The sequence below is a fragment of the Heterocephalus glaber genome, unplaced genomic scaffold, assembly GCF_053883595.1.
Source record: "Heterocephalus glaber isolate CG9 unplaced genomic scaffold, H.glaber_assembly_v1.0 deba00001733, whole genome shotgun sequence".
Classification (NCBI taxonomy): domain Eukaryota; kingdom Metazoa; phylum Chordata; class Mammalia; order Rodentia; family Bathyergidae; genus Heterocephalus; species Heterocephalus glaber.
In genome coordinates, this window is record NW_028258444.1 from 10,961,921 (window position 1) to 10,988,598 (window position 26,678).

General features: G+C 36.6%; 1 protein-coding gene across 3 annotated transcripts in view; it reads right to left on the reverse strand.

The window, feature by feature from the left end:
• Nucleotides 1-26,678, reverse strand: part of Gxylt1 (glucoside xylosyltransferase 1) — a 49,822-nt gene that overhangs the window by 6,939 nt on the left and 16,205 nt on the right. For 2 of the 3 annotated variants that reach the window (XM_004874008.4, XM_004874007.4), the window contains 5 exons: nt 22,118-22,289; nt 19,231-19,356; nt 16,416-16,667; nt 10,062-10,185; nt 9,587-9,759 (listed from right to left, as the gene is read on the reverse strand). In XM_004874008.4, coding sequence (XP_004874065.1) covers nt 9,587-9,759; nt 10,062-10,185; nt 16,416-16,667; nt 19,231-19,356; nt 22,118-22,289 — 847 coding nt within the window. Of the gene's footprint in view, nt 1-6,931; nt 7,004-9,586; nt 9,760-10,061; nt 10,186-16,415; nt 16,668-19,230; nt 19,357-22,117; nt 22,290-26,678 lie in introns of all 3 variants that reach the window. The other variant, XM_021251561.2, reaches the window with a different exon arrangement.

Sequence of the window (26,678 nt, forward strand, 5' to 3'; positions counted from 1 at the left end):
AGAACCTGAAACCTGAGAGGTGGAAATAACCTGAGATTATCCCTGAGGTTCACTAGCACTCTGAGGGAGAAGAAATAAATGCTCCACTCTAACCACATTCGATCTGTAGAAGGCCACCATCTACCAAGAAATATGTCTGTATTTTTAACATGCACTTATCAGTGAGGAGATGCAAAGAGATCCTAAATGTTGGTACCTCTCAAGCACAAAAACTGAACATAAGTACAGGAAACTAATACTGAGAGATTTTTTAAAACTCACACATATTGAATAGAAACATCTAAAATAGTTTTGAAGGCAGAAATAAAAAGGAGCAAAGCTTAGCTAGAACAATGTAATGAAAATAACAATCACACATAGAGCAGCACCTACAGCTGGATGCCAGTCTAAGAAGCTACAGATATTGATGTGTTTAAACTTAATAACTTTTATGAAATACATTATCATCCTCATTTTTACTGAGGCAACAAAGGCAAGGAGTGAGCATTTTCCCACTGTCACAAACTTAGTTAAGTGTATAAAGCCAGAATTCTTCCCCAATAGCTTAGCTCCAAAAGTCAGGCCAATGGTGGTAAACCTAGGGCACGCATGCGACTGCTGGCTGTTATCACTGAAAGCTCTAAAAGGTTCACCATCGTGGTCATTAAGAGAGATGCAGATGAAAACAATACTGAGATTCCACCTCAGCCCAGAAAGAATGGCTGCTATCAAGAAATCAACCGCGCAAGTGCAAGGACCTGAGTTTGATCCCCGGTAACAAAAAAAAAAAAAAAAAAAAAAGAACATAGAGGATAAACAGAAGATATTCAATATGGTATCCGGGGATTTAGCTCAGTGGTTCTGGCGCCTGCCTCACAAGCACAAGGTCCCAAGTTTGATCCTTGGTACCAAAACAAAAGAAATCAACCAATAACAAATGCTGGTGGGGGTGTGGAGAGAAAGGAACCCTTCTCCATTGTTGGTGGGAGTGTAGACTGGTGAAACCACTATGGAAATCAGCATGGAGATGCCTCAAAGAACTAGGGCTGGAGGTCCCATTTGACCCAGCTATTTCCCTGCTGGGTATTTTTCCAAAAGAATTAAAAGAATCATACCACAGAGATATATGTGTACCCACGTTTGCTGCGGCAGGCACAGTTTGTAACAGCTAAACCTTGGAAACAGCCCAAGTGCCTATCAACTGGAAACTGGATAAAGAAGATGTGGTTTTTTTTATAAAATGGAGTACTACTCAGCCATAAAGAAAGAGAAACTAGAGTCATTTATAGCTAAATGGATGCATATTGAGGCCATACTCTTAAGTGAAATAAATAAGACACACATGTGTAAATACCGAACAGTTTCTCTAGTGTGAGAAACTGAGAGTATAAATAAGGACTAAAAGGATTAATAACTAATAATTGATACTTTGAAATAGGAAAAAGTCCAAAGGGGTAGGGGTGGTGGGAGGGGAAGGGGAAAGGAAAGAATGGAAAGGAAAAAGTATGAGAAAAGAAAAAAAAATGGAAACGAAGTATGTAAATAGGGAAGGGTTTAGGGGTGAAGGGCACACAAGTAATGGGGAAAAAATAAGAACCAAGATACATCATGTACAGGTCCAAGCACCCAAAGATAAATCTAAACGTATTGTATACCTAAAATGTACCAATAAAAGAATTTAAGAAAAAATAAATAAATAAAAGGTTCACCATCACCAGGCACTTCAGCACAATACAGCAATACTGCTCCAAATAAGAAAACAAAACCATGATTTCACCTTTAAACAGCCTGAAGGATGAAGCTGAGTGAGCAGTGGAAGACTGAAAAAGTGCTGTGCTGTGTAAGATACAGCCAAGTTTGTCTGGGATTACAAGTGGCTTCTGGGTTAAAGAAAACTTCGTCAAGCAGTACTGTCAAGTAATAATCCAATGTGTGTAAAACACACTTGAATGACAGGTTGAGAGGAATATAACAATGGGAAGATCAAATTTTGGTCAGTTTTTTGTTTTTACTATATAATATCAACAATAAAATAAAAACATGCTAAAGGCATTTAAGAATTGTGGGAAGACTGCTGATTTAATTCATTCATTTTCACGTGATTTAAATCCCAGTGTTTGTGGTTAATTTTTTTTTCCTTCACTCAGGAAAAAAAGTCTTTTGATGAGTATTTTCTGAAATAAGAACTACATGACACAGCAATTTGACTCTAAGGGAGAAGATAAATTATCATGTCCACTTATATAAACACAGTCTAAATACTGCATTCTACCCTTCACTCCATGCTATGCCTCCAGGGTTATACAGTATAATATGCATCTCAAGGTGGCTTTCCAGAAGGCCACACGTGCCTTACATAACTACAGGACTCTTGCTATCCTGTTCTGTGTTTGACTCATCCTCACCGTTGCTTCCAGGCCTGTACTCACCATCCTTCTGGCTCAGGTCAAATGTCAGCTCCTCTGAGAAGCCTTTCCCAACATGGTCCCTCCGTTCCCTAGTACATTACCTAGAATACAACCTTTAAGGAAAGGCATGCTTCATATAAAGTGTCAGCTGAAAGGCAGGAAATACACCATGAGGCTACGATGATCATAATAAGGCAATGTGAGGCATTTTCAAAGAACACAATACACAGGTGGGCACAGCAGCATACACCTGTAAGACCACCTACTCAGGAGGCTGAGGCAGGATAGCAGCCTGGACAACTTAGTAAGACCCTATCTCAAAATTTTAAAAAGGGGCTGGAGATGTACCTCAGTGAAGAGCACTTGCCTAACACGCATGAGGTCCTGGGTTCTCTCCCCAGTTCCACAAAAATAAACAAAAAGCAGAACGTGCATGAAAAGAATGACAGAATGGCAATTCAATCCAACAAATCCTGAGTGTCAACTATATACATATATACATACATATACATATATATATATATATATATATATATAGTGGTAGGAAAAGCATTCAAGATCATTGCAGAGATAGTTATGCAAATATAAGCAGGTGTAGAGTAAATCAAAGTTAATGCAGAAACACCAAGGAAATACAGTAATTCAGAATAAAATACATGAAGCAGAAAATACCTCATAGAGCCATAAAATGCTTTGTTCCCATTTTGACTTTCCAATTTTTAAGTTTAGTAGTTTTATTCACCCAACAACTAATATTTAACAAATATGTGTGGACTGTAAAAACTGATTTGCAGGCAGACACAGCTATGTATTTAAATTTAAAGATGGTTCACATCCTTTATAATTAATATTGTTCACTGGATCCTGTAGCTATGACTAAGCTTCCATCTGAAATTTGCATAAATACCCTTGTCTGAATGCAATTCTTTAAAAAAATTACACTTCTCACTGAATTATAGATAAGGGAAGATAAAAACACAAACCAAGAAACACCATAAAAGGCTGATTTAATTCATTAAGTTGAAAAATGAATTGATATAAGCTTGATATAAGTAGTTAACATAGACCCAAAACAAACAAAAAAATCACTGTTTGAAATAATTTAAAAAATAAGATCTATTTTTCAAAAGTCAAGTGTAATTAATCAACTTAAAGTTATTACTCAGTTTTAAAAGACATATATTTAAAGCTACAAGAAAAATATAAAACTAGAGAGATTTAATTCTTTAATAAGATTCTTTTTAAATGCTCAAAAGAAACAAAGGAATCGCATTTTTATAGGAATGCATTTCTTTTCTATCTTGCAAAGTCTCAGAACCCCAAAAGTACTTTTCTTCATTTTTATCACCTTCTGACAACCCATAATAAAGCATTATTAAAATATATTAATTTCTGAAGGCACACAAGCCTGCTGCATTAAAATGAAAATCAACACTAAATGTTGTAGTTCTTCAGTGTGTGTAGTTATTTCATGATAAGCTGATTATTTAGTAACTTTATCTGTCAAGTTTATAGGACAAGAAACTTAGCAAATAATATATAAAAACTGCAGGCTGGGGATTTAGCTCAGAGGCACCGTGTCTGCCTGGCAAGCGCAAGGTCCTGAGTTTGATCCCCGGTACCACAAAAAAAAAAAAAACAACAACTGCAGCCTACAGAGATATTACCAATTCGCCTACTACCAAGTTTGATATAAAATTATTTCCAGGAGAAAACTTCATTTCCTATGATGGTGGATCAGCACACCAACACTGCACACTATCTCCACATTTCACCTTCATCCCAGCCACTGTACATCTTCATCCATCCAACAACTCAATGCCTGACCTCCAGGGACCTTTCCACAGCCTGAACGGTGTTCTCGGCCAGTTAGTTATCAGAGCCCACTCATCCGGCAAACTCTTCCCATTCATTCTTCAGGGCCCATTTCAAGTAACTCTTCTTCTATAAGAAAACTACTAAACTCTGGGTTTAGTAAAGTCTCTGTCACAAAAGATTATAGTCAAGTGTTTTTATTCTTATGTATCAATAAGGCTATACTAGACCAGAGGTTTTCAGCCACTAGCACATAGTAAGGACTTGGCAAATAGGGGTCATCAGTGCTTCTTCAGACTCCTACACTTAGGCCAAACTAACACAATTATATTTATTTATATTTTGTTTTCACATCCACTGAAATTAAGCATAGTCTAGCAGAACAGATAGCATATCTATATGAGTTAAATGGTCACATGTACTTCTCCCTAGGTTAGCAGTGAGCCAGCTACCATGGAAAGTAAAGAGGCTCATCACTGGAGCATAAATCCAAAGCTCCATAAAATCTGCCCCAATATCTTGGGGCCTAAGACAGCCACAGAGACCTAGTTCATGTATGTACCTAAGGTATATCAAGTATAATCATCTCTATCAATTCACCTAATTACCCAAAATAAGAATGTAAGAACAAGAAAAGAGAATAGATATCTGGGGATGATGGTAGGGTAGAGACAAAGTGCCGAGCTCACTTCCTAAGAACCCATCCTCTAAAAAAACCCACTCTCAAGGGCACCACAATCCCTTTTGAAGGTGAAGTGCCCATGACTCTTAGGTCTTAAGGGCCCCACTACCTCCCAATACCATTACACAGGCAATTAAATTTCAGCATCAGTGTTACAGTTTGAATCTAAAATGACCCGCGCAGTCTCCTGTGTTTGGAAGATGTCTAGATCAAGGGGGCGCTATAATCACCCGTGGATTAGTCAGCGAATGAGTTCACAGCTGACTTGCTGTTAGGAGGGGGTAGAGGCAGGTCACTGGGGTTGTGACTCGTCCTCCCTTCTCTCTGCTTCCTGACTGGCACAGGTTGAGCAACTTTTCATCTGAGAGGCCCCTCTGCCATCTTGTTTCTGCCAGCCAACCACAGAGTCAAAATAAAGCTCACCACCTTTAACCTGTGAGTGTCAGGTATTTTGTTCCAATGATGGAAAAGCAACTAATATAATGAGTTCTGGCAGGAACATTCGACCTACCAGCAACCAGCAAAATGTTGGCAGTACCCGAATTAATGTATGACACTAATATGGCCCCAATAAAATTATCAATGAGCTTTTCTTTCTTTTTTTTGGTAACAAGAATCAAACTCAGGACTTTGCGCTTTCAAGGCAGGCAGCAGAACCACTGAGCTAAATCCCCAGCCCTGAGCTTATATCAGTGTGTGGGAAAGTGAATATGTAATAGCTAGGGAAACACTAAAAAGGTCAGGCTATGAAGAGGGGCAAATCCTATCAGACACTGAAACACAGCATAAAGCCATCATAATTTAAATAGTACTAGTGCACAGAACAGAACAAAATGGAAAATCCAGAAATTATAAATGGAATTTCAGTAGACAATAGTCAGTATCTCAACATTTTGGGTTGACAACAAACTTTAAATAAATGGTGTTGAGACAATGGCAGAACTATGTGAAAAAGGATCAAATGATAGCCATTCCTCTTCCAAAGTAAAGAAAGTATGAATGTAACAAATGAAATAACAGTGAAACCTCAAGTTATGGTGGGACCTGCCAACCGAACAACTTGGGTTAAGATTCATCTGCCTCTTGTTATCTATAGTGTGTACCCAAGTAAACATCCAGACCTCAGTTACATTGATTTAGTGACAACCAACCCTTGGAAACCAATCAAGTTCGTAAGTCAAGGGTTCACTGTAGTATATGGGTGAATTCTCCTGTAAGTGGTTTTATAACCTGTTGGCAGTAAAAGGCTAAGTATGACATTTTCTTTAAAAAAAAAAGGTGATAAACAATTGCACGAAATTTTTCAAATAAACAGAACACATAAAATTCCTTGAAGTCAAACTGGAGAAAATACAGTACTGTATCACTGATTAAAAACTAGTATTTCTGGGGCTGGGGATTTAGCTCAGTGGTTTCGCTGCCTGCTGCACAAGCGCAAGGACCTGAGTTCGATCCCTGATACCAAAAAAATACAAAAAACTAATATTCCTTATAAAGAATATACTTATGAAGAATTTTTTTAATTAAGAGAACCAAAACACTCTCATTGTAATGACTGTAAAATTCTTTAAACATGCTAAAAAACAATGAATTAAATACATGAAATGAGACAACTCTGAAGGTATAAACTGCTTCAATAATATTATTTTTAAAAAACCTATAGAAGAATAGGTGAAAGACTTAAAAGAAAATTCATCCCCCAAAAAGATACAAGGTTCTTGCTGGGCATGGTGGTGCACACCTATAATCCTAGCAATTGGAAGGTTGAGGCAGGAGGACTGTGAGTGCAAGGCCAATCTAGGCTATATGGCAAGCTCAAGACCACCTGAACTACAACAAGAGCCTGTCTCAAGAACAACTACAGAAAGGTTCTTAAAAATATAAAATAGTCAACTTCATAATAAGATAAAGGCAAATAAAACTACACTAAGGCTCCATTTCTCATCCATCAGGATGACAAAATTTCAAAAGCTTGATAACACATTCTGTTAATAAGGATATAGACAACAGGCTGCATCATAAATTGTTGGCAAGAATGCAAACAAACCCTATGTTGGCAAAATAGGTGATATCTTCAATACAATAATCCCGCTTCCAGAGATTTCACCTGGAGGTTCACCTGCACAAAACACAAATGTACATATGGCAAGGCTATGAAATGCTCCACTATTCATAATTCAAACTACTGGAAACTATCAAGTGTCCTATCATAGAAACTGATGCATATATTTCCAGAATATTTTAAGTAGAAAAAAATGAACAAATAAATATATACAGTGTACTACCCTTTGTGTAAGAAAAGAGAAATTACAAAACAAGCACACATGCAGGTACTCAACTTCCAAAGAGGAACACAGGAAGAACAGACCAGAAAACAGTAACACTGAGCACTGAGGGTGGGTGGGATGGGAAAGACAGGGGATGAAGGGATCCATTTAAGCAAACCCTTACATGGTTGCAACATTTTTTTTTTTTGACTCAGCATCTAGCTATTGAGTTTAGGATGGCCTCAAACTCTTGGTGACCCTCATGTTTTAGTCTCCCGAGTGCATGGTATCACCTTTTAAAATACATTAATATTTCACTTACTAAAAACTTGTATCAAAGAGAGAAAGAAATGTATTTCAAATAAATAAAAGTCACACTAAAAGAGAGGAAAAAAGAACTAATCCAAATAACCTCTGAGTACTGCACTGAGTGCACACCCACATAGGAACAGGAGAGAGATGACTGGAAACAAATCCTGAACGGTTCTTACTGGGTTGGTTTTTAGGGGTGAGTGGTGGAGGTAACAGTGTAAATGAAGCATTTCTGAATAATTTTAAATGCATCACAGGTTTAAACAAATGAGGAAATTGCTGATGTTAGGAGTCAAGATTCTAATTGTGGAATTGAAAGGAGATAAAATCTAGAGGAGAAGGCAAGGAAGATCCTTGGAGGAATGGGCTCGAAGTGAAGGCATCAGTATGAACACATGATTCTGTGTCTGTGTTTTATTTCCTAGCTCTATCACTGAAACGGCCCCCTTCTACAAGCAAAGACACCCTTGTAGCAATAATCATGCCTAACATCCAAAGCCAACTAAAGCAAAAGACAGCTCCTTTAAAAGATGGCTAATTTCAGAATTAAGACAGAAAAGTATAAAATAAACCTGAAATATTCTGTTGGGACAAAAATAAGGACAAGTTAAAATGGCATACGAAGTGTCCAAAAGATGCTTTCAGTGACCAAATCTGCAACAACTTCAGCACCAGAATAACTAGAAGGGAATAGCATAACTCATCGGGTTGAGGGGGCTAAGTACCAAAGAGATCATTATACACAGGTCAAGAGATGGGCAAAAAAGGAGGGCTCAAATCTCCCTCACAGCAGACGGCTAAGTGTCAAATTACGCATGTGGAAGGAGTGCTAGAACTGAATAACAATCAACCTGCAACTGTCGTAGTAAGGACTGATGTTAAGAACCAATAACCAATGCTACATCTAGTAGGAAAGTCTTGATACCCACAGTGATCCACCTCTTCCAACAAGATAACACCTCCTAACAGTAAATCAGCTATATTGTCCCCATAATCCAGTCACCTTCCAAAGGTCCCACCTCTGGGCCTGAGTGTTTACATGATTTAAAAGATTGCTCCCACAGACCACTTAACCAAGAGGAAAAGTAACTGTGCACTGTGGAGAAAGTGAACAATGTTTTGGCTAAAGTAATCAACATCACCATAAAGCACAGACAGACAGACCTGACTGTGAATGTGATAGCCTGAGAAGGACACATCACATCTGGAATGCGTATCCTAAACCTAACTATGAGGAAACATTAGACAAACCAAAACAAAGAACATTTGACAGGGCCAGGGATTTAGCTCAGTGGTTCCACTGCCTGCCTCACAAGTGCAAGGTCCCAAGTTCGATCCCTGACACCAAAAAAAGAAAGAACATTTGACAAAGGGGACGGAGTCTCTACTCTCCAAACCTGTCATTGTGAAAGACAAAGACTAAGAAACTATTCTTTGAACAGAGGAGAAAATGGATGAAACTAAAGGATGAAAGACTAAAGTATCATTAAATTTTCTGAGCTTAGTATTCATGCTGTCCTTAGAATGTTCTTAGGCTTAGCAAAACATCGAAGCTTTTAGGGGTAAAAAAGGATACTATATGTAACTCATTGGCAAATGGTTGAGAAAATACAATTTACAGACAAAACCAAAGACAAAGCAAACAGAGCAAAATCTTTAATAACTGATGAACCCAAATAACAAATGTATATAAAGTCCTTGCACTATTTTTGCATACTTGCTCATCACTGAGACACAATACCCAGCATCCATCGTTTAAAGGAGGTTTATTCTGGCTCACAGTTTATGGAGGTTTCAGTGTATAATTAGCTGGCTCCAAGACAGGGTGGCATGGCAGAGGTCATGGAAGAGGAGAAGCAACAGCTGGCATGGCAACCAGGTGCAGAGAGCAACGGGGGAGCCAGGAAGGAAGTTACAAATGTGGTGACCTCACTTTCTGACCAGACCCAACTCCTAACAGTAAGTCAGCTATAAGCCCCATAATCCAGTCACCTCCCAAAGGTCCCACCTCTGAGCACAGGAGACTTTGGGGGGCATCCAGAACTACACCATAACATTCTCCATAAGTCTGCACATTTTATCAAATGAAAAGTTTTGTTGTTTTTTTTAAAGGCAAACCTTACATTTCTCAGTGCTTCATAAACAGCTCTGAACGCTGGCTGCTTATCATCATGGTAGACACCTCTGTTCCCATGAAGAATAAAGATCCCTTCTTCTTCCGCTTCCCGGCAGTTGCTTCCATATATGCAATGATCAGGTCGATAATTCCACTGACATGGAAAAACGAAAAGGCTTTCTACATGAAGAAAAATCAAACAATGAAACAAACATCCCTAACTCTACAGGATTAACACTCTGCAAAATTTTTAGTTTAAAAATACATCTCTTAGCAAATAATTAAAAGAGTGAAAGATATGTTTGGGATTTACAGGAGATATCTTCCATCTAAATTAATATTCAAGAAAAATTTTACTGTATCAAATATAATTAGTAGCAACCATTAAAATAAGCCAAAATCAAACAAGTGCATTTCTCCCCTCCTATTACCTACAATTTCTTTTTACAAATGTAAAGAATAAAAGGAATTTAAATGATTACCTGGATTATGAAAAAACATGATATTTAACAGATCTTGATCACCCCATGTAATGTTCAGTTTGTATTTTTTAAGCAATGGCATAAGTATATCTCCCCACTGTAGCCGTACTGTTGTCATGTCGTTCTGTTGATAAAAATATTAAAACAATTTTCAAAATTTCAGGTTTAAAGGGCAGCAAGACAGCTCCCCAGTCTTCCTTTAGCAACCATCACAGAGCCACAGAAGAAATGCAAACTCTAAGTGACAGCCAGGCATGGTGGTGCACACCTGTGATCCCAGCACTCAGAAGGCTGAGGCAGAGGACTACCATGAGTTCGAGGCCTGTCTGGGATCTATAGTGAGTTCAAGGCCAGCCCAAACTACATAGCCAGATCTTGTCTCAAAACACAAAAAAGGTACCAAAAAACCAAGTGACATTTACAATCCTGTGAAGAGGGCTGCCCAGTAGAAGAGGGGAAGACAGCAAAGGTATCTGAAGCTACATGTATCAGCGATAAAAGAGAAAGTAGCAATAGTTTAATTACTAATTACTATATCTTAATTTTCAGATGAAGACTAGGGAAAGGTGAAAGTTTTCAACTTAACAAGGAAAGAAAAACCTGTAGACTGAGGTTTCTAAGATCTACAGTACAATAAGATTATTCTGAGAGTCTATATATATAACTTTTATCACAGTAGATTGCTATAATTTTTCTATTTTCTTATTACTGTGTTAATTCTTACTGTGTTAGTTACAGATGACACTTTTTCACCAGCTCTGTATGCACAGAGCTCAGTACACCAAATGACTTTACTGTCTTGGAACATACTCCCTCTGAAAAATGGGAGCTACCATACTGCAAATAGACACAAACTAATGAATTTCTGTTTAGTTTTTCATTGCCTATCTCTTTCTGCAATTCAATTTTTGCCAAGTATATTGGTTTTTAGTGTTTAATTTTAGTGGTGTGCATTTTTAAACTTGATTTATCAATTTTAAATGTTCTCTTTGAACATCTAAATATAAAAGATCAGGGGCCAGGAATTTAGCTCAGTGGTTTCGCCGCCTGCTGCGCAAGCGCAAGGACCCAAGTTCAATCGCAGGTACCAAAAAAAAAAAGATCAGTGTGGGAATAATAGTGGTCATAGTAAAAGTAATAACAGCTAATAATGAGTATGTATCATGTGGCAGGTATTGTTCTACCCACTTTTATTACACATTTATTAACAGGCTTAATACTCGGACACACAGACACTAAAATTACCCACATTTTAAAGATACCATCCTGATCTTTAAAAATATATATATACATATTTAGACATACACATATATTTAATCATTATAAATAAACTATGTTTGCTTAATTGTATGTATTGAAAGAAATATATCTATTAAAAGAAAATCTAGGACCAGGGATTTAGCTCAGTGGTTTCGCCGCCTGCTGTACAAGTGCAAGGACCCGAGTTCGATCCCAGGTACAAAAAAAAAAAAAAGAAAATCTACCAAAGATAAAATTATAGGGTGTAGTCTTTTCAGAAATGATCAAATGGAGAAAAAATCTTTATAATATAACAGAAAAAGATCTAGCAGAAAAATATTGAATAAGAAGTAATAACAGTAGTATTATGATGGTATAGAGTATCTATTATAGTTAATAAAAAACTACAAGGAATAAAGAGGCATATATATAAATCATGTATCAAATCCCCACAATAAATGTAATCACATGTACTGCAAACACAAACTAAAAAACCTATAAATTTTTTTTAAAAGTTCAAGTATATACAGAAAGACAACCAACAAATGAGCAAAAAATATGGACAGCCATTCACAAACGAGGAAAAGGAAATGGTGATAGATTACATGAAGATATTTGTTTTCAATTGAGCAGGGTCTTGCTATGGAGTTCAGGCTGGCCTTGAACTCAGTACTTAGTCCAGTCTAGCCTTGAATTCACAGCAATCCTCCTACCTCAGCCTCCTGAGTGCTGGGATTACAGGCATGCGCCACCATGCCTGACAACATGAAAAGATCTTTAACCACAGTGGTGGTATAATAAGGAAAATACAAATTAAAATCTTTTTTTAGCCATAGATATATATATATATATATATATATATATATATATATATATATTCATATGAGGTAGTACACACCTGTATCTAATCACCTATTCTCTAAAATATCATATACAAAGTAAATATGTGATTAGAAATCAATTGCATACTTACTAAACTTAAAAGACAAGCTAAAGATGTATGAAAGTATCTTATATCAGTGTTAATATACATGTTTACTTGTTTCAAAATACGTTTTTTTCTGGTACTGGAGATCAAACTCAAGACCTTGCACGCACTTGCCAAGGCAGGCATGGAGCCACTGAGCTAAATCCCTAGACCTCAAAATACATTTTTAAGAGGTCCAAAGAGTACACAGCAAAGTTTAGTGTCACTTTGCCTGAAGCATAAAACTGAGGAGAGATATGTAAAGGAAACCTGTTTTTACTTTACATAATAATGAATTATTTGAGTTGGGTTTTTTTGTTGGTTTTTTTTTTTTTTGGTACCAGGGATCGAACTCGGGTCCTTGCGCTTGCGCAGCGGGCGGCAAACCACTGAGCTAAATCCCTGGCCCCAATTATTTGAGTTTTTACAAGCACAATTTTACTTTGCAATTTTTAAGATACTTTTTTATTATTAACAATATACTAACTGTACAAGTTATTTTCACTGTGACATTTCCACATATACACGTATGGTAAACTCCCTTCCTCTCCTCTCTCTTACCCTCTCTCCAACCCTCTTCTCAGGGCCTAATAATCTGTCTCTACCTTCACGTCTTTTTTTAAGTATACACACATGAGAGAAACAGTTTTGCAAATATTAGATCAGAAAAATATAGCTCTAATTTTATCAAGTCTACTATCAAAATGCAGTTAGCTTCATTTTAGAATTATTCATGATTTTGAAAATGGATGGATTCTTTATCAGCCTGTCCTACCCTTAAATATAGAATTAACAGGTGGCTATGCACATTATGCTCCAATGACAACAGAAACTGTAAACTCAACTATTCCCCAGGACGTTACTCCATTTTGAAAAATTCTATACTCCTTTGCTATTATACTCTCATAAGCTATCTGTATGAACACATTAAAAGTCTTCCACTACATACATCTTTCAGATACATAAAAACAACATGCTCACCTCATACAAAGTGTTTTCCTCCCCAGTGTTTTTCAATAATTCATTTATGGCCTCATCTCTGAAACATTAGTGTAACTATTCCTTGCAGACAATTAGCAACTGAGGTGCTACTCTATCAGGCACCACACCAAATATTGTGAATACTGAGCTGTACAAGAGACACAGCCAGCCCTCAATGGGTAGAAAAAGAACCAAAAACATTTACAAAGTAATACATAGTAGGACATGAACAGGGTTCAGGAAACACACAAGAGAAGGATTTCCAGGAACCTAACTTTATGTTCTTTGGTTTTTATTTAATAAAAAGATTAAGAAAAATTCTAATAATTTTTTAAAGAAAGAGGAAAGAAATCCCCTAAAATAAGGATTCAAAACTGCAAATACTATAACACAAAAAACAAATAGCTTAACCAATGTGACATTACTGTCTATCAAGCATTAAGAAATACAAAGAACAAAATGTAGGCTTTTTACCATTTTAACTTTTTAATACACATTACCTTAATATATTAGGTTGAAATTCAACAGCCATGAATGGTAGGGAGTGAGTGACAAAGAATTTCAAATATGACCTCTATCCTGTATGAGTAGTCCTATGGGTTTTCTATGATAAGAACCATGGGCAACATTCATGGATCTGAATGAAACAATTTGGAAAGTGATTACAAATAATTAAGTTGCATGGCTAAAGATCTTAAATTTAAGATCTGTGCCAGAATTGTAGAATTAATAGGGAAAACCAAGGAACTGTTTACTAAAGATACAGACAAGAAAACTGTCACAAAAAAAGCAAAGACAGATGAGAAAATCAATGTAAAATCAATAAATTGTACAAAACCATCTCAGCAATTATAAATATAATAACATTTGAAAGTGAAGCAAATCTGAATGTGTTCTCACAGTGGAAGAATAGGGTTGTCTGTAACAGAGATAATGGGGTGAGTAAATTATACCTACTGAATTAAGGTACAATTAGTCCTCTCATCTGTTTCTTCATAGACATTAATGCAAAGAAGAAAATCAGAAGGTTTAGCAATTATTTTAACCCCTCCCCCATCTACACCTCTAGCTGGCTTAAAACATGACACAAACAAAGAGCAAAGGAGAGAGGGAGAAAACAAGTGTTTAAGAAGCAAAAGGTAAGCAAATAATAACAACGGGATTAAAACTATATCTCTATATTTTAAGAATCAAATGATGTTAAATTATCTCTACAGTTCTTTCAACACTGCTCAAAATTCTATGAATTTCAAATGCAGTTATTGAGAAGTCACATTATCTCTTAGTAGATAATCTTAGAGCACCATCTTCTGGTACAATATCACCAAACATAGTATAAGGATCAGAAAATAACTTATTACTAAGTCAGTTTTACTTAGTAGTAAAACTTCATGGCTCATGAAATTTTAAAACTCAAAACACAATGAACTGAGTAACTGAAGAAAGATGTTCATTGTTAACCAAGAGCAGAGGTCACCTACCATAGTCTCATTAACACGTCTGATGTGGGGAGAAAAAACTGAATTGAAGCCAAGATTTTGTAAAGGTTCAGAAAATGGAAAGCTAAAAAACAATGTTTACCATATTAACAAAATATAGGAGTGATGGTTACTACCCTAACAAATACTGGCACATGGTAGTGAGGTCTACAAGAACTACTCTCACGGGGCCGGGGATTTAGCTCAGTGGTTCCACCGCCTGTCTCGCTCAAGGGCCCAAGTTCGATCCCCAGTACCAAAAAAAGAAGTACTCTCGCTCATACCAAAGAAATGTGGAAGCAACTCTCAATGAGAAGATTTAACACGTTCACAATGATGGTATGAGCTACTCGATGGGACAGTTGTGCATGTACCACTGGTGATTCAAGCAGTTAAAACAGACATGCAAAAGGGAGAAGGAAATAATGTAAATTCTGTTCCACCAGAAGTCACAGAAAAGTACATGACAACAAACATACATGACTACAAACATACATATGGACTCACATCATGAGACATAAAATCTTTAAGGTTTAATTTAGTCCTAACTAGATATAAAAGAATAAATAGTAGGGTGAGGGATTTAGCTCAGTGGTTCCATCGCCTGCCTCGCAAGCACAAGGTCCCAAGTTCAATCTCCAGTACCAAAAAAAAAAAAAAGAATAAACAGTAGAGGGAAAGCCAACAATGGGTATTTGCTCGGAAGTCACTGTTTTAAGCTAAAATTTAAAAGCTTCTTACTCTTACTAAGTACCATGGTCTATACACTAAACATTTTTTAAATTTCTTTTAAACTAAGGTAAGTCTATTTACTATTTCTATTTTTCAGTTGAAATTACAGACATTTTAAAGCTAACCAAGTTGCTAGTGGTTACAGTGCTTAGGTAGCAAAGTGACCATAAAGCCAGTTTGACCCGCGTCCACAAACTACAATGAGATGCAACTTAGCATATCTAACTCATTTACCCAAAACTGGTAAACAGTATGTAGAGCACACTGATATATTCAGAATGCACAATCAGTAAATTTAAAATCTGACTCTTGCCGAGGATTTAGCTCAGTGGTACTGCTGCCTGCCTCACAAGCACAGGTCCCGAGTTGGATCTCCAGTACCAAAAATATAAAAAATAAAAAAAAAATAAAATCTGACTCTTCCATTGACCCCACAATTTGGGATTAAAAGCATGCATGGATGTTTTTAAAATTTTAACTTCAGCATAGTACCATAACAACCAACATTTAGATGTGTCAGACACTATTTTAACTCATTTAAACTTCATAATCCTTACAAAAGCCCAAAGATGACAAAACTAAAGCCTAGAGACAGTCAAAACTTACCCAACACCTCTGAGTTATTAAGCTGCCAGGATTTGAACCATGTCAACAGACTGCAGAGTCTGTGCTTCTAACCACAACTCTGTTGCCCTAAGATACATAGTTTAGATTAAGTAAAACTACAAAATAAGAACTATTTTCCTTCAATGACAATCTAGGGAGATAGTGTCCAGGACTTAGCGCATTGTTATTTCACTTTACTGTGAATAATGCCATCTGTTCTGTCCTTCTATAATGCTCTACTAAACAGAATACTATGAACATACAAAAGACAAACAGAAATTATGAATAGTTTAGTCTAGATTTTAATAAAAGAAAACTTAAACCTTAATCAACTCTGTATCAGTGACTTACCTTGAAATACTTCTTTCTCATTCGTGTCATGTTCATCAACATAACTCCAGAGTTCACTCCAGTTTTTCCATAGTATGGATGTCTGGCAAAACGATTGTACCATCCTATTCGAGGCTCCTCATGTTCTGGTGCCATTGCAGCAATTTGTGTGGAATTAAACTTCTTTAGTAAAGACCAAATATCATCAACAGGTCGTAAAAACAGAATATCCGTGTCAACATACAACAGTGAGTCAACTTCTTTCAGGATTGACTACAAGAAGAGATATTTGTTGAATTAACTATAATTCCATTAATAAAAGAAAAGAAACAGTAATCGTAGAAGATCTACTGAAGAGTTAAGCTCATTTACATTAATTTTTTAAAGCACAGTAATTTGCCCTAAATCTATCATTTTTGAAAACAGTATATATGAAGATACTATCCTATTACATCAACTTTTATTTATTTATTTATTTTGGTACCAGGGATCGAACTTAGATCCTTGCGCTTGCGAGGCAGGCAGTGGAGCCACTGAGCTAAATCCCCAGCCCCACATCAACTTTTAAAGAAAAGCTAGGACAAAAAAAACCAAAAGGCTAAATATCTGTAACTGGAATAAAAGCCTTAATTTCATGGATCAGGGAGAAAATATTTTTCATAATGGAAAATAACACTAACTTCAGGAGGATTTATATCTCAGATCCTAATTTCCTGAGATAACTTCAGAAATATATCAATAAAAATGATGATTTGAACTTCTGCCCTCAGCCTGTAACACTAATACTTTCACATCATTTTGGTATCAACTAGTTAAGTGGCTAGCAGCAAACTGGAACCCAGACCATCCAGCTCCAGATTCTATGGTCTTTTATTTTTTTTTTTTTTTGGTACCGGGGATCGAACTCGGGTCCTTGTGCTTGCGCAGCAGGCGACGAAACCACTGAGCTAAATCCCCAGCCCTATGGTCTTATTTTTATAATTATTATCTGCTAATAAATAACAGAAAACATGTACTTGGCAAGGATGAAGACAAGAACTGCCTTAGCAGAAAGAAGTCTCTAACATGTACATTCCAGAGATTTTTAGGGTAATCTTTATCCTGCCTTATCTACCAACTTTAGAATCTGATTCCTACAAATTTAAATTTACCACCTGTCAGGGTCTAGTAGCAAGATTTAATGCTGAGATTAATCTATACCTTTTAATGTAAGAATATGGGAACAAGAGCTTGACCTTCATTCTGCTACACTTTCCAAAGCTGCTACATCTTTGATCAACTGAAGCCATTGCCTCCATGAGCAGCTAGCTACTGGACAGAAATCACCTCATTCCTCCCTTAGTTCACTCAGTGGACATAACATCAGACTGAGGAAAAGTCTGACGGGTCACTGCAGAGCCTGAGTAGGGATGTTCATTTGCTCTCAAAGATCTCAATTAAAGCGGGATGATTATGTCTGTCTGCCTTGTTTTAATATGAACATTCCGCTTCTGAACCATGATACACCATCTGTTTATAGACTACTGTATTCTTAGCAAACTGGGAAGATGCTGCATGAAGCTTCCAGTTCACCTCTGGGAGCTAATGCTAACCGGAAGTCAGACATATCATGATATAATAACCATGTCAGTATTTTTCCATACATTTTGGAGGAAGAAGGCAGGGGCATAGTTTACATTGGTCCTTTTTGTCTATTTTAAAAGAAGCGAAGCTCAGCAAAAAGATTTATCATTAGGAAAAACAAAGTATCAATTTACTTAAACCTGGTTTTAAAAAAAAATCCACAAGTAATAGTAAAGTATGAGAACAATCAGACAGGTTTCAAGCACACAATTCTATTTAGGAATTTAACCAGATCATATCATTAAGTAATCTGACAAACTTCATATTACAACACCAACAATTAAACTTGTCAGTAAAGTACAACAAAATGACAGAGAAATAATGCCCATAATTTCATACTTTTCTTTCATCACTTGCTGCTTTTCCAGAACTCATCTGCGTGACTACTTGTTTAACAGCTTTCTCCTCCATCACAGAGTTTGCTCTATTAAAATATGAGCCCTGTCTCTTCCCATTCATCCCTACACATGTAGCCAGCACTTCAGGGCAAGTGACCGGCAGAAAATAAACACTCATGCACTAATTAAATGAATGTGACACTGCAATAATTCAACATAAACTTATTTTTAAAACTTACAAAGCCTAAAATATTTTAAGATTTTTTTTCCAATCTCAATCCCTTACTTGTGTTCTTTTATAATGGAAGGGAAGACTGAGCAAGATTCTAGGATCAAAAATTTTTAAGCACAACATCAAAGATACTGGGTAGTCAAATTAGGGCCGGGAATTATAATTATAATTAAAATTATAACTTAGGGCCGGGAATTTAGCTCAGTGGTACCGCACCCACCTCCAAAGCACAAGTTTTGGAGTTCGATCCCTGGTACTGGAAAAAAAAAATTATAACTTAAATCTAACTGATATTCTAGATTTGGTAAACTATATTCTTAATATGCTAGGGCTGTTTTAATCCACTTAACAGTTACAAGAAACAAGGCTAGGGATTGAACCTAGAGCCTCACACATACTAGGCAAGAGCTCTACCACTAAGCTACACACCTGACCCCAAATATTTTATTGTTAGCAAGATTTTTATTATAGCTTTGACCACTCTGGGAATTTTTTACCATATTAAATTTCCAAAATGTACTATATTTTCCAAATATTATATTTATTTAACTAAACTTATGTAACTCTTCAGAAACTCAGGTGTATAAAAGTGAATTTCAAATTCAAACAAACAAACAAAAAACCAAGAGGGGAAAAAACTTACTGGCAAGAATAATCTCTGGGAGGCACATGGTTTAAAAAGCTTTTTCCATTCCGCTGCGTTCTCACTTGGAAATGTAATGGGATATATTGTATAATTAAATGTTTGTAGAAATGACCAGCTGTCAAGCTAAAAAAATAAAAATCCATTAGATTTGTCTCACTTTCAATTTTTCCTGTAATGTAATTCAACAGTTACAAAACAAAAGAGCTAAAAATTGTGATCATACACATTTTGTGTTGAATCAGTAAGGGGCAAGATTTTCTTTTTTCGACGGGGATTTAGCTCAGCGGTTCCACCGCCTGCCTTGCAAGTGCAAGGTCCCAAGTTTGATTCCCGGTACGAAAAAGAAAAAAAAAGATTTTCTTTTTTCACCAGTATTTTAATTTTCATTAAAATCTAAAAATTATAGTAATATCTCAGAAAAACTTCACCATTAAGATTAAAGACATAGTGGAAGTCATCAGGGTGAGTCACAACATCAGAAAGCTGCAAGGGCCTTGCAAACATTCATTCCCCTTAACTTTACCTATGTAAATTCTCTCAATCTCCACATACATTAAAAACAGAAAAAATAAGCACAAATTATATTACCTTCGTATATGATACAATAAAAATGTTGACATTCAAAGTCAAACTAATATCAGTTTCTCCATTTATGCATAGTATTAATGTGCATTGCTATTCCTGATAGTAAAATACTCTAGTAAATACATATCTGATACCAATTTTTCAAAAAATCATTACAAAAAACAATGTATCTAAAATCTATAACACACTTCAATATCTTGAATGCATCGTAAGACACTGAATTGTTTCAAACTCAATTAAGTATTACATGTCATTGTTGCTTCTACAGATTTTTTTCCCTTTTTTTTGAGACAGTGCCTCACTATGTTGCACAAGCTGGCCTTGAACTCCTGGGCTCAAGTGATCCTCATGCCTCATCCTCCCAAGCAGCTGGCACCACAGTCACAGGCCACCAGGTTTGCCCTTAGAACTGCTCGCTCAAATTACCTGAAAAGCACTCAGAAACAAAACTGCAGAAGAAGGAAAAAAGCTAAGTAACTTATGCATAAGGCTAAAGATCTCTTTTTGAGTTATGACTACAGTCAAGTGATTTTTAAAATAATATCTTTCACCATGGTTTAAGGGAATACCTTTTTCCTAACACTGCTTTAATGTCTCTATTGTTTTAAAAGACTAGCACTTGTATTTTCCTTCCTGACTTATAAATCATTTAAATATCATTTTAATACCAACTTCAAAATGAAACCTTTGGGGCCAGGGATTTAGCTCAGTGGTTCCGCCGCCTGCCCTGCAAGCACAAGGGCCCGAGTTCAATCCCCAGTACAAAAAAAAAACCTTTGGCCTTTGTCATTTAATACTGTAACACTTAGTTACTCTTAGTATTAAAAGCATGTTCCACCAGATATTTGATATTCATTCATCAAAAGGAAAAGGCAATTTTGTTAGTGTTGATTATTAAAGTCAAAGAAGATCCAAATTGAAAACTATAGTACAGAGGCTGCACCTAGGATGAAATATGGTTTTTTTTATTACATTTTTGAAGGTTTTCACAGTTAGTAGCAACCTGTTACTATTCTTTCAACCTCTTGGAAAAAATTAATTCCTCTATTATTTTATAAAAATCTAGATAAAGAGATCAAGATTATAAATGTATATATATAAATGTATATATATACATTTATATAGATTTTTTTTTTTTTTGATACTGGGGATCGAACTCAGGACCTTGTTCTTGCAGGGCAGGCGCTGGAACCACTGAGCTAAATCCCTGGCCTAGAAATATTTTTAAAGTTTAAGTTAACCTTTCTACCTCTTAGAATCAAAGATTTTCACAGTCCTGAGACCACAAGGTGTATTTTTTCCTCAACATCTAAAATGAACTTAAAAAACAAAACAAACTTTTTTTAAAAAAACTTAGACCAAGTAGAAAAATCAAATCAGTTTGAATACTTGATTTAGTGAAGGAGGAAGAGTCAGTAGCATCATCTTTACCACCATCTCAGAATACGAGGTGGTGAGATTTCATGCAAATTTTTTTTCTTGTATGTTCTCTTCTCTGCCTTTGATCTCCAATTCTTGTTGTTAAGGAGGTTACAAAGCTACCTTGGTTAAAAAGTATATTTCCATCCTAACACCTAGGTATGGTCACATGACTAAATTGGGACCAATGGAATACTGGCAGAAAGGTTACGACTACCTGTGCAAATTTCCTTAAAGAGAAGGAAGGGGCTCTCCTTCTCTTAGGGTGGATTGAATACAGATGTAATGGCAGGATCATGAATAGCTATCCTGGACTATGAGGTAGAACCCTCATGTTGAAAGTGGGCTCAGCTGTGCTGGGGATGCAGCTCAGTAGTAAAGCAGTTTCTTAGCATCACCAGATCTGGGTTTAATTCCCAGTATAAAACAAAGGGAGAGAAGAGAGGGAAAGGTGGGAAGGGAGGAAGGGAGCGAGCGAGGAAGCAAAGGAGAAAGGAAGGAAATAGCTCAGACACAATCAGAAAAAAAATAGTCCATAAGGATGAAGATCTGCCATGTAACTCACTGTGCCTACTTTTATGCAAGAAAGAAATAAAGTTTTATCTTGATTACTTCTCAATCAAAACATCCTGGAACTACAGTCAGTAAAATAAAGTCATGTTTGGGGAAGGACTTTTAAGTCGCCTATTACTGTTACAAAACAGATCTTACCCTTACATTCTAGATCTCAACTCAAGATGAAAATGTTACAAGAACCATTTTCCACCCTCTGTGTAGTACAGACTACACATTCTTGATCAATATAATAATAAAACACTCTATTAAACCACACTTAAATATTCAACTCTCTAGCCTTAACTAAGTCTCTATAAATACTTACTCTTGCTTTAAAGCTATCATGCAGTTGATCTTCAGCAAAAATATGGAACTGAAGAGGTTTGATGCTGAAAATGAGAGCTGACTTCAACATGGTCATAGTTTCTTCCAGTCTTTCACCACAGGCAACCACAGCAAGGTGCATTTTCTCAATAGGCTGTATTTTCAGATTATACCTAATAGAAAAGAAAAACACATTTTCTAACAGCTTTGGCGCATGTCTACACAATGTGATATTTTCCCCACGTTAAGAAATGTTAAATTCAAACCAGGGGTGGTGGCACACGCCAGTAATCCCAGCACTCAAGAGGCTGAGGCAGGAGAATCTCCATGAGTTTGTGGCCAGCCTGAGCTACATAATGAGTTCAAGGCCAGCCTGAACTAGAGTGAGACCCTGTCAAGAAAGGGGGAGGGGTGTAGAAATTCAAAACTTTAAGAAGCGAAGATACACCAAATTACAAAACATTACAATGCTGAATCAACCATGTATTTCTACACTATTATAAGTCTTCCTCAACCAATGCTCCTCAGTAGGAACCACTGAACACAAAAAAGGATCACTTTCTCCACTCTCCCAAGAGCAGCACCATGGTGGATGCACATGAGAGGAGTTAACTCATGACTCATACTTGGGGCAAGAGGGCTTAATTTCTCATGAAACCTCTTGAGAAACAAAGTATCACTGACTTGAAGTCTTCCATTCAAGTTTTTTTTAAAAAGAATTTTAACACATTCTTATGTCAACTAAAACCCTTTCCATACCTTCCACCAACCAACAGATCACTCCGAAGCAAATCAGTCATAATTTCATCCATAAATACCTCAATAAAATCTGGTCTTAAACTACACTGATTTATAAGAAATCTCCACGTAGTTTTTTTCAGTGACACACATTCAGTTCCTTTTCTAAACATTCAGCAAGATATAAATATTTATAAACAAGATTGAAAATATAAGAGCAGAACATTGTCACATCTTCTTAGAGGAAAAATCTCAAGTCCTAGTGATGGCCTGGGCTTAGTGAGCGCGGAACAGCCCCAGGCCGCAGGAGCCTGCACATGGCACTCCTCAGCACTGGCTGGGATCTTCTTAAAGTCTCCTTTTGTTTCCACTGTTGGCACCAGCCAGAAGCAGTTCCTCTGCCCTCAGCTGTACCTTCTACCCCTTCCTCTCCTTTCCGTTATGCCCATCAGTTCCTAATCACAGAAACCACTACCCAGAGAGGAAGTTTAGGCTCTTCTATCTCTGACTAGGGGACATGATTCCAGCTGACACAAGTCAAGGAAAAGGCAATCGAGACACCACAGCAACGTGAAGGAACCTTCCCAGTCACTGCCTCCAACGCCCACCTCTCAGGGTGGTAAAAACACCTTCACTAAAACATCATGGCTTGAGACTCTCTTACAGGCTCAGATTGCTTATCTGGCCTGTAACTAGACCCTACAACAACATCAAAAGCCAAAAAAAAAAAAAAGATTTAAAAACAAACTGTACCAGTCATATGCTGTTTTCCTCAGAATTCTCTATGTTCAGAGATAAGGAGTAGAATAAACCTGAAGAAAAAAAGCAAAACGTTCCTCAAGAGGAAAATAAAAACCTCTAAAGTCAGTTTCAGGGACTCCTCCTAGGCATTTTAGCAAGGGTTGCTTTAGTCACACTGCCAGAGTTCTTTTTACCAGTCCCTTCAGGGATACTGTCAAGTACAGCGAATTTGCTTTTCTCGTCAATGTCCCTTTTTAATAAAAGCATTGTATGTGGTAAAGACTCCAATACTTAAACTGATAAAAGGAAACAAACATACTTTAGAGGGATCTCTGCCTACCACGCTTGTCTCTAGATCCCAAGACAGAAAAATCAACTGCAACTCAAAGAAATCTAAAGTAACCTTCTGTACTCAGGTAGACGATAACTAAAACCTAAACAGTCATAGGGATTCAGTCATTCAGGTAATTTCGGCCCCAAATGAATGGTGTAATCTTGTCAGGACTGTAAAAATGTGCCATATTTTAATCACTGTATGAACTAGCCCTCATGGATTGAAAGAAATGTTATCCAAAAGGACAGTTTAAAGTCAAATCTGTTTTTCTATAAGATTAGAAGAAATCTTTCAGATAATTCAAAACATTACTGGAAGGCTCCCATAGTTAAATGTGGCATAACCTGAGAGCATCAAAAGTGTGACCATAATGATCCACACATTATGTTTTAAAAAATAAATCCCTAAGTCCAAAATAATTGTAAGTAAGGAGTTACGGAAGAGAACTCTTCTTTAAAGATGAACACTAACAATAAATATAGAAAGAATGAATTACAAAAATCACTATTTTGCAATCATCTTTGTAGTCTAGATTTAAAACCACACAGAAAAAAAGTATCTTTCCATATATTATAAGGTGATAAAGATGCTACTACAGTGTAGAAACAGGAGAACATTACCCTAACCACGTGATAAACTTAATATTAAACATGACATCAGTTGGTTCCTGAATGACCAAAGAGCAGATGATCTACACGGCAAACCTACCAAAATCCTCAATTTAATCATTAAGGGGCAGATTCAAATCAAGGACCATTCTGCTGAACAAAACAAAAATACCATGTACAAAAGACAGTATTTACCACCCTTCTCCCACCAAAGAGAAAAAAAAAAAAAGATGGGGTATAGTTTTAGAATAAAGGAGGCTAACCTAGACCCAACAACTAAATGGAATGTAACTTTTGATTGGACTCTGAATGCTAAGGAAAACAACTGAAAGACTCAACAGAAAAATAAGGAAATATAAATAGGAAGATATAATCCATCAGTGCTAAACAACTTGAGGTAACAATTTTACTACAGTCACACTAGAAAACATCCCTGTTCTTAGGAGATACATGCTAAATATATATGTATTTAGGGGTATATCATGGCTGCAGCTGTCTATCAAAAGGTTTAGCACAAGAAAAAAAGTGTCAAAATGTTACTAGCAAGCAAAGTCTAGAAGAGTGTATGATGTGCTAATTGTACTATTCTTGCGGCCTTTGCAGACTTGAGTCTTAACAAAGTAAAATGTTGAGTGGGGTAAATCAGGTCCTTAAAGAATGTTTTGAATAACAAATTCTAATACTATTACTATTAATGGATTTGTAAGGCTTAGAAGATTCTCTTTATTTTAACTACATTTCTGCTATATAGAAATTAGGACACCCCCCTCCCTTTTTTTTGAGATAGGGTCTCACTGTAGTTCAAGCTGGAACTTGAACTGACATTGCTGGAACTCACGGCAATCCTCGGCTCCACCACACCTGGCTCCTGTTTTTTGGGATTTTTTTTCTAAACAGTATGAATATATTCCAGTGTGTCTGTCTAGATTATTAAATTAGACTCCCTAAAAATAATATATAATATTTAGAAAAGCATTTTAATGAATATATAAAGTCAGACTAAGCAAATTAAGTTTCAAATAATAATCTCACCAACAAAAATAACTACCATGGGGCCGGGGATTTAGCTCAGTGGTTTCGCCGTCTGCTGTGCAAGCGCAAGGACCCGAGTTCAATCCTCGGTACCAAAACAAATTAAAAAAAAAAAAAAAAAAAACTACCATGAATGCATCCCCCCCACACCCACACACACACACACATACACACATACACACACACCCGCTCCTGAGCCACCCCCACAGGGACCGAACTTAGGGCTTCTGCACTAAACTACAACCCCAACCCTTTTCTACTTTTTCTTTGAGACAAGGTCTCCCTAAGTTACTAAGTTTCCCAGGCTGGGCTCAAACTTATGATCCTCTTGCCTCAGCTGGGATTGTAGGCATGCACCACACCTGGGTCCATGAATGAAAACCTTGTAGTTGAACAAACCAAAAAACTGTGTTTTGAAGCACAGTAATTTCCTTAATGTATGGCTTTTTTTTTTTTTGGTACGGGGGATCGAACTCGGGACCTTGCGCTCGTGAGGCAGGCGCCGGAGCCACTGAGCTAAATCCCCGGCCCTCCTTAATGTATGGCTTTTTTAAAAAAATCCCCTCACACTGTAAAGAGGTGTGTTATTTTGCTAAACTCTAACATAAATACAAAAAAATGAAAACTGGAATTCTGTTCATGAAAACCACTTCTAACCCCTGCTATTGATCAAAACATTGTTAGGGCTGGGGATTTAGCTCAGGGTTTCGTCGTCTGCTGCACAAACACAAGGACCCAAGTTCAATCCCCAGTACCCAAAAAAAGAAAAAAAATTGTTACACCATCTATTAGAGAGACCCAAATGAAAACAATCTTTAAAAAGTTGTACTGAATTATACTACTTTAAAGAGTTGAAAATAAATCACTTTCGAAATACTTACAAAACCTGTAAGATTTTATACAAAAGCATAAAAAGAAAATCTAAAAATTCAATATGAAATATAAACATTAACTTATAAGATATAAGTTAAAATAATCCATAAAAATATATCTCTTAAAACTAGTATGATTTAGAGCCAGGGATTTAGCTCACTGGTTTCGCCGCCTGCCTCGCAGGCGCAAGGACCGGAGTTTGATCCCTGGTACCAAAAAAAAAAAAAAAAAAAAAA